General features: G+C 43.2%; 1 protein-coding gene across 4 annotated transcripts; it reads left to right on the forward strand.

The window, feature by feature from the left end:
* The first annotated feature begins 317 nt into the window (after window positions 1–317).
* Window positions 318–5,730, forward strand: LOC311022831 (tetratricopeptide repeat protein 16-like). Of its 4 annotated transcripts, none has more exons than XM_084024400.1 (12): window positions 318–446; window positions 1,424–1,605; window positions 1,693–1,783; window positions 2,155–2,292; window positions 2,427–2,527; window positions 2,615–2,744; window positions 2,971–3,185; window positions 3,391–3,659; window positions 3,755–3,902; window positions 3,977–4,142; window positions 4,528–4,661; window positions 4,958–5,730. In XM_084024400.1, the coding sequence occupies exons 1-12, from the start codon at window positions 414–416 to the stop codon at window positions 5,118–5,120; spliced, it is 1,770 nt and encodes a 589-aa protein (XP_083880526.1). In that variant the 5' UTR covers window positions 318–413; the 3' UTR covers window positions 5,121–5,730. The 4 variants fall into 4 exon arrangements, with proteins under 4 accessions (XP_083880526.1, XP_083880528.1, XP_083880529.1 ...); XM_084024402.1 differs by having other exon boundaries at window positions 4,587–4,661; XM_084024403.1 differs by having other exon boundaries at window positions 4,592–4,661; window positions 4,958–5,095.
* Window positions 5,731–9,161: the final 3,431 nt, after the last annotated feature.

The following is a 9,161-nucleotide window of genomic DNA, read 5'->3' on the forward strand; positions in this document are numbered from 1 at the left end:
CGTCTTGTGCCTGTTATTTCCGGGTTTCAAAATAAAAGTACACGTTGATGTTGGGGGACATGGATAGTTACGCGCTCATTCAAAGACGTCAAACCTCGAGCCTGTCAAAATGAAAGCAAATTTTGCACCTAATATACTAAATGTTTTTTTCTCTACTCAAAGTTACATCATATTTACAACACCATCTACACGTGTGAACCTTAAATGTTCGGTTTAACGCTGTTCTAGTTAGCTTGAAACGCACCGGAAGTGAAAGAGTGCGACCTCTCGCTGAAAGATGTCGCTCTTTGTGCTGAAGTTGGTTTCCATGGTGAGAACCAGATTTCACGTTAACGCAGCAACATCGAACTGAGATAAACCGAGCGAATGTAACGGCTTATGTAAAATAGTTTATATCAACTATTCTACATACAATGGATACTTTCGAGGAGAAGACTGATCAAACGGTAAACAATTTTTTTGTTACAAAACAAGAGAAAAGTCAGTAGCTAAAAGTTAAAATTAGCTTACAGTGGTGTTTAATTAACGCTATCAACCCATGTCAACTGTTTGACGTTAGCTGATTAGCTAGATGTGTTTGACACATTTAATAAAAAAATAGTTTGTTAATATAAAACCAAAAACTATAAAAGTAAAGAAAATGGTTGACAAATTGTGATGTCATGTTTAAAATGCAGACCTACGGTAGTTTTTAACTATGTTTCTTTCTTTATGCAGTACTACTGCTCCTAAGTTATTCCAGTCATTTAAAAAAAAAACTTTCCAAAATGAATGTACATAAAAATAAACAAATAAAATAAGACATTAATTTAAAGGTAAGACAAAAAACATTGACCGGATAGGTGTAAACTGAAGCTTGAACTAATTATACCTACCGGTATATATCATGTTTTAATATTGCATATTATACCTCTGGTTTATTCGTGTTTTAGACCTTATTTTTAAACTTTTTTTTCATTTGCAAAGTGAACCCCTTTGACAGATAAGTGTACACTTTGTATTTGTCCTCAGCATTGTGTTTTTAAACATTCCACTAAATTGATAACTGTCTCTCTCTAAAATTCTCTCTCTCTCTTAAAAAAAAAGAAAAAAAAACTATGAATAGTTTTAGGAAACAATTTTGTGATTTGTACATTATCTGTGCAGTTTTGATATCAACTATATCACAACATTTTAAAGCATGTATGTTTTTCATTGGTTAGGCAGTAATAATCCAATACATTTCTAATTCTTATAGCTCTCTTATGAACCAGAAATATGGGTTTTATGGAGTCTCCAAGTTGTTTATTTGATTTCTTCCTCGGAAATGAACATGTTTTGATTGTCATTCATTCTAATCCTCCTTATTTTGTGGCTCGGCGTCAGTCAGGAAAAGCTGAGTTGTTTCTCTATATTAAATCTTTGTCAATTGATTGTCCACCAGCAGGCGAAGGAGCAGAGTTTATTTCCCACTGATGTTTTAGAAAAGGAGCTGAATGAAGCCACGAGAAAGAGCCCCTTCAAGCAGTTTTTTGGCTCCAATAAAACCTTTCTAGCACCGGGAGAGAAACCTCAAAGACCGGAGCTGCAGGGGAGCCTCATCATCCGGAGCAAGGCTGTGAAGCAGTGAGAATCATGAATTAACAACACAGCGTCAAGAGTGACTGACCAGGTTTATCAGGGTTATAATGCTTATACAATTTTTCTTTACAGTAACACAAATGGAAATGAGGCGATGGGAAACTCCCAGTATGAGAAGGCTGTGATCTGCTTCTCCAAAGCCATCACACTGCAGCCAGAACAGGTGCTGGAATAACAAGACGCATGTTAAAATTGACTGCTTGTTGTAATGTTTTTTAAATTAAAATTAGATTTGATTTTTATGTTAAATAGATCAGCTCAGTTTGTGAGAATTAGAAATAAGGATTGATTTTTAAATTACTTGGCATAATAACTCTGACTATAATGATAATATACCCTAATGCATTCTATAAGCTAAAATCACATGACCTGTGAAACACATGACAGTATGTATACCCAGCTGGTGATTTCAGTTCCCCTGTGCGTTTACTATCTTGGTATTTAGCTTGTGTGAGCTTTCTGGGTTTAAGTTGTATTGTTTTTATATTATTGTATTTTTCTCCCCCACAACCACTGCTGTTGTGTGTTTTTTAGACTCAGCTGTATGTGAGCCAGGCGGAGGCCTACCTGCAGCTGTGTGACTACCAGTCAGCAGCAGCCTGTTATAAACGGGCCCGGATCTTGGAGCCAGGAGCCTTCAACGCCCGCTTGGCCTTCATCTACTACCTCCAGGTCTCCACTCTTTTATGTACATTAAATTGTTAAAAGGTTTAAGGTTAATCTGCTGTTGCTCTGATGATATAACAATCTCAGTTAATATTATAAAATAATTTATTGGCGATCCCTCCATTTTCCATTTTCCTTAGGGCCAGTGTTTGTTTGACCGAGGCCTCTTCCTCGAGGCTCTGGAGGCCTTCAGGAAAGCTGCTGAGGTGAAACCCGGCTGCAGGGCACACGACGTCAGAAGGTCAGGAACCTGCAGACTTAGATCCATTTAAAGTTGTTAACTAACACACGGCCCATGTAGTGGATGATGTAATTTGTTGTGTCCCAGCCTGGCCTGTCTGACAGCTGCAGGTCACCATGCTAACTGTCTGAAAATGGTCAACGGCTGGATGCTGTCAGATGGTCCCACTGCTGACCTTTACATCCTCAGAGCCCGACTGCACAAACTGCTGCACCAGGTTACACCTCAAAGACATAAAACCTGTCATGATTTAAAGTTAAACCATGATTTATTATGGTTTAAAAATGTGTCCTTGTGGGTGCAATATTTTGACATGAGAATTAGTTTGAAAACTCATATTCTATAAAGTTGCTCACGTTGTCTCGGATATATTGCATCTGCTGTAAACATGCAATCAACTGTGTGTGGTTGAGTTCCCAGCGGTGATTTCCTCTCCGATCCAGATATCACCATGTTATCAGGACGTGAAGTCGGCACTGGCGTTGAATCCAAGGTGTCCAGTGGCGGGAGCTCTCCTGCTGCAGCTGCAGGAGGCCAGTGAACAGGCCAGACAGAAGGCCGTTGAAAGAGTTTTAACAGGCCAGCTGTCTGAAGCCATCTGCATGATCAATGTTGCTCTGGAGAACTGCCCGCAGGACGCACGCCTCTACCTGCTCAGGTGAATATGGCCAATAGACTGGTGAAATCTATAGTGGACATATTAGTGATGACCTAAGCTAATCAATTAACTATCAAAATGTCAAAACATTAAACAGGTTGCTATATTAATTAACCAATTACTTCAGTTAAAGTTAGAACAATTCAGTTAAATCTTTAATGAAATTAGGTTCTGTCATGTTTTATTTGATTACATTGTCCATCAGAGGGATTGTGTACAGACTCATGAAAGACTTCACAGCAGCCATCGAGGATCTGGTCCAGGCTGTGGAGCTGAGTGAGCAGGACGAGGTCAAAGGTCAGGAGGACGAGCGTGGCTCTGTGGAAGAGGAGGCGAAATTTCAGCTGGTTCTCAACTACAATGACTTTGCTGTCCAGTGCTTCAGCAGAGGCCTCTACGCTGAGGCGACCCTGCTCCTCGACAAGGCCATCGAGGAGGAGAAGGGCCAGGTGGGCCTGTACCTGAACCGAGGAGGTGAGGCAGGAATTCATTGACTCAAATCCAATGAAATGACAGAACTGTGTGAACTAATTGTTGGTCTAATGTGTTTGTATGTGGTTGTGTGTCAGACTGTTTCTTTCAGCAGGGTGAGTGGTGTTATGCTCTAGCTGACTATCAGCAGGCTGAGGAGATGAGGACGCCACCTGATGACCCTGCTGTCCGGCTCCGCCTCGCTGTCCTCCACAACACGCTGGGCTTGATCTGCTTCCAGGATGGGTCAGAACACCCACACGGACACATTCACACTCAAGTCTGGTTTCGATGTTAAGTCTGTGATTGTGTATGTGCAGGTGTTTCCAGGAGGCAGCTGACAAGTTTTCTCTGGCCGTCCAGTACAACCCCGCAGCAAGTCAGTACTACGAGAACAGATCCAAGGCCTTCCGGAAGCTCCTAAACGTGGAGGGAGCCAGGCGGGACTTCATCTGCACCCTGATCCTGGACCCAACCAATGAAGAGGTCAGAGCTTTTACCCCTTCAGATCTTACTGACATAGAACATATAGACATAGACAGAGAACTTTGTTCAGTTAATCAGGAGTACTGCCTTATTATAAATATATCACTTAGTCAGGAGTCATCAGTTTAATCAATAATATAGAAAAGGGGTCCCTTGAGGAAAAAGGTCAACTAAAGCATCATATAACCTAGATATAACAAGATTAATGCTAAGTTTTCCACCTCATTTTGCCTGTCAGTAAATACACAGCACCAATATTGAGATGCTGCCTACTACTCTATATTCATCCAAGGTGGAAACTGTTCCTCCCTTAATTAATGTGTGTGTATGTGTGTGTGTGTGTGTGTGTGTGTGTGTGTGTGTGTGTGTGTGTGTGTGTGTGTAGTTGCCTCCTATGCTCATGAGTCTGTTCCCCAGCTGCAGTGAAGCTGATGTTTTGTCCAGTCCAGCAGGACAAGCAGTCAGAGTGGAGCTGATGGACACCATCCAGGCCTGCAGCGCCTCCTCCCATCAACAGAGGTCAGCAACATATTAAATTCACTAGCAGGCACACGGGCACTTCTGAAAGATGTTAGTATAAATTACCTGCACACACCTCCACAACATGTTAAAGCAAACTGAAACCACTCACTGCTACGCCATGTTGTAACGTAAAGCTAAGAAGTAAACTAGAATAATTACTTGACAAAACCTTGTTCTGAAGTCAGAAGGATAGGAGAGAAAACTATTTAGATCAGACATTTGTTTTTCTAAACTGGGCCTGTAACCAGCAGTGTCCTAAGAGAAGTGTGTCTTGTGTTGCCATGGTATCGCAGACTCAGCGAGGAGCTCCTAAAGACGACTCTGACCGATGAGAACATGGCGAGCCAATCAGAAGACCCGTGTGACGCAAGAAAGGAGCTGAAGTTGTGTGTGAACCAACAGGAGATGCAGATAACGGTGAAGAATCTTCTGCAGGTACTGAATGGGAAATCATAAGCGATTGCAGCAGAAGAGCTGCCATTCTTCACATCCAGTGAAATTGAAAATGTCTACTTGTTTTTCGTATCATGAGGGCCTATTTCACACAAGTTTACACCATGAGATCATCTCCTGCTGTCAACTTTGATGCATTTCATTAATCAAAATGAACGTCACACCAGTTGCGACTCATACACAATAAGAAATGAGCCCCTGGTTGTCAGCTTTCCGTATTTTAAAAGCAGGTTGATACTAAGGCTCTCCTGAATGTCATTTTGTTTGTATTCAAAGCTTCTCTTGGGGTCTTGGAATGTCTGTTGTCATATTTTATGAGATGATAAACTTTTTTTTAGGAAGACATCCATCATTGCGGTATTTTCTTTTAATAATCATGTTGTTATGAGCTGTAGTTCTGTAGGGGGCAGCAGAGGCACATTTCTCAGGCTGCTCTGCTGTGTTTGACTGGTAACAGCTTGTTTTATATGGGACAACTTATATATTGTCTAATTAACTCAATTCAGTCATTTAGATAAGAAAGTAATGAATCTGTCAAGACTATCCCAAATGAATGATCATGCTTTCCCTTTCTCACAATGTCCGTCTCTTTAGTGTTCTCTTTGTCTGCAGAAACAGGAATAACATTAAAAAATAATAATAATAATAAATAAAATCCTCATCCATAATAATGGCGCCGGTGTCTGAACTCAGAAGTCACACTTTCAGATCCGCTGCAATCCAAATGTGTGTTGCTGTGTCAGTCTTCTCAGATGAGTCCTCATCATACTCAAAATGGCATTTTTATTCATCAATGAGGTGCATCAGAATGAATTCTTCGTCAATGTGGATTATGTAGTAAAGAGAGAGCTGGCTCTAGGAAACAGCTAGTTCGGTGCATTGTTTCACCACATCTGGAGCCTGAAGTGCTACGCTAAATGTCGGTGGTCACAGAAATGAGAGGCATCAGTGGTGTAGTGGTAGTTGATGAGGTGGGTGTACTGCTAGGTAGATGGGTAGGTTACAGAGGAGGAAGTGGGTATACTCTCCCATATATTCCAATGGCTTTCTGGCTGATAGGTGGGTATACTGTAAACCACCAGAAAAAGAAGTGGGTATACCCCGTATACCTGCGTATACCCTCCACTACACCACTGAGAGGCATCATAAATGATGCGCACTCTTTCATGATGTTGCACTCGGCTAAAAATTGACAGAAGTATAGTTGCGTGGAACGTTTTAGAGGGACGTTTGAGCACGACCTACTTCCAAACACCTGGGCGAGTGGTGTGCAGGGTGGTGGGAAGAACGTTCCCCTTGGAGGGAAACTCAACGGTGGTTTTATTTTACTGCTTAGATGCAAAATGGTACTCGGATCTAAGTCCCCTCCGGCCTGTGTGTCTCTGTCTCTTCATTTTATTCTTACCTTACTCAAAGTGTCAGTCTGCCTGCCACGCTGAAATTAATTATTAGGGATCCTACATATTAAAATTGAAGAGGGTTATTACGACACAAAAAACCCCCACCAAAACTCTTATACTTCTTTAATATTATATGTTTACTTAATTCATTTACCATTAATTATTATTATTAATATTTGTTTTATTATTATTATCATTATTAGCCTTGCATGTAAGCTCAATCATGCTAGCGATTAGCATCATTACAAGCTAATGTAAAGGGCCATCATGAAGGGTAAGTTAAAACCAGTGATGTCATGTTAAAGTAACGTAGACCAAGTCCAGCAGTTCATGTGGTGCTTTTGGTGTTCTCTTATTCTAGCATTCTAGCTAGCTAGCTAACTAGCCAGCCCCTAAATGAGTAAACCTGAACAACTTAATATTTCATCCCAGATAATTAGTTATCACCCTTACTAGTGCTGTCTGTCCTGTCGCTCTGCTGAAGTGACTGGTAATCCGTTGTGTTGTGCCTGCCGCCCTGTGATGTTCTCTGAGAAGTCAGCTGACCTTGCAGCATTAACAACAGCTGTGGCAACAGCTGACACACAGAGAAAGGACCTGTTGCACACCAGCTGCTGCCCTCTCACCAGAGAAAGTTCCCTCAACACACAGCACCAACATACCAGAGTCCATCGCAGACGCTTCACTTTGGTCCTTGACGGAACGAAAACCGATACGGCACATTTTCCCTTTACCTTCTCCGAATGGGCCGTGGCATGTGGAACGTTGGAGAGAAGTTCTCCTCGTGGAAGTCCTGTTTTTATTTGTTCAGATGTATTTCTTCATTATATTTCGATACCCACTGAAATTCCACGCCCCGGAATGTGGGCGCAGACGACCACGGAGGAGACGACCACGCTCCCACTTCTGTCAATCAACGCTCATTGTGTTGACACTGTCGATGTCTGCCGAGCACCACGGGCGGACAGGCCCGGGTTCAGACCCACAGATGGGGTGTGTGTGTGTGTGTGTGTGATTCCATGTTCCTGTCCTTGTGAGGACCGGCTCTCCTTGGGTCAGCTCGAAAACAGCTCCTCACAGCAGACACCATCAAATCAGGGCTTGGATTTAGGGTCGAGATAAGGGTTTAGTGGGTACTAGGTTTCGGTGAAGTGTACCGATTACAGATGGGAGAAAGTCTTCACAAGTATAGTAATTTAGTCCCTGAATGTGTGTGGGCTTCAGCCCCTCAGCGGAGCGGTGCAGGACAGACAGTGGTCATAAAGGAGCTGAGAAGTGTTTCACACTTGTGCAATAAAAGGCTCAAGTTACCGTCCTGTCAGGGCCGGGAGGCGCAGCCAGCCGGGTGGTGCCGGTGGCCCAGCATGCCAAGTGTCTGAGCCCAGACAAAAACACCTTTCTCTGGGCACGGGGGCCGGCGGCTTGGCCCCGGCTCAAAACATTCCCTGGTGGAGGGAGGGTTCATTCACGCTTTGGCCGGAGACTGTTTTGTCTAAGATACGGAGGAGACGTTTGTAGTCTTTGGGTCGTGTTCGGGCAGGTGACGTGCGTGGACGCACAAACTCCATGTTCTCCTGAAGTGAAAGTGCAACGAGATACGTGGTTTTAGAATTGGATTAGTGTTGCTGGACAGGAGCGGGCCTTGAAGTATGTGCCAGTCAGGGTTTTTGGTCAAAGTGGGTTTTGACGAGGTTTCATCCTGTCCCCGAAGACCAGTTAGAAACAGGGTCACAAAGTTTTTCATTTTATTGTCAAAGTGTTACAAAAATGATCAAAAAACAAACAGTACATAAATCCGATCACGCTCCAATAAATAACAATACATTGATGAAAGCATTCAACAGACACATTGCAGTCTGAAGGGTGCACATCAGGGACAGGATCAGTGAACCGCCACAGAAGTCCACCTGCTGATCCAGAAACACAAACGCTGCTTCAGTCGGGGTTACAGACCGACGTCTGGGCTGCCACTACAACTGTCTGATGCTCCACATGACACATTTGGCAATGCCGGCATGTATAAAAACAGTAAAATTTGCTTTACAGTCTCGTAGTTCCCATAAATGAATTCAGCCGCGTGCTTCCTCTCGCTGAGAGAGACGGGACAGAGAGAGGAGGGGGGACGGACAGACGATAGGCGAGCAGACGGAGCGTCTCCCCTGAGGAACATTTCTAAAGACAATTTATACATTTTGGAGAGATAAACCATCTGCCTGTTTCTTCTTCTCATAAATTTTCCAGTCGGTTTTACTGGCTCGCCTCAGCCGCCGTCTCCCCGTCCGTGCTGTGTGTGTTCTTTCATAGCGTAGCCTGTCCTCAGCTTCAGACAGCTGCATCCTTATCGGGTCTCTGAGGGCACCGGCGGCCCGGTTTTGCCTTTTGTTCTTGTGGCCTGAATGTCATAACTACATCAAGGTACACTTTTGCGTACCTAGCTAGCTACAGCGGCTGGTGGATTCCTGTAGTCGCTGCTGACCTTAAATATTCTACCAGCCAAAAAATGATTTTGTTGGCGTGGAGAGGAACGTCCAAATGATGGTTCATGGTTTCCTGCTGAAGAAGATTAACTTACCAGTCACATATAAGTTTATCAGCGATTGGCTGACAGCTATTTGGTGAGTTTCCCGCCCGCGTCCGACGGCTA

The sequence above is a fragment of the Eutrigla gurnardus genome, assembly GCF_963514095.1.
Source record: "Eutrigla gurnardus genome assembly, chromosome: 13".
Classification (NCBI taxonomy): domain Eukaryota; kingdom Metazoa; phylum Chordata; class Actinopteri; order Perciformes; family Triglidae; genus Eutrigla; species Eutrigla gurnardus.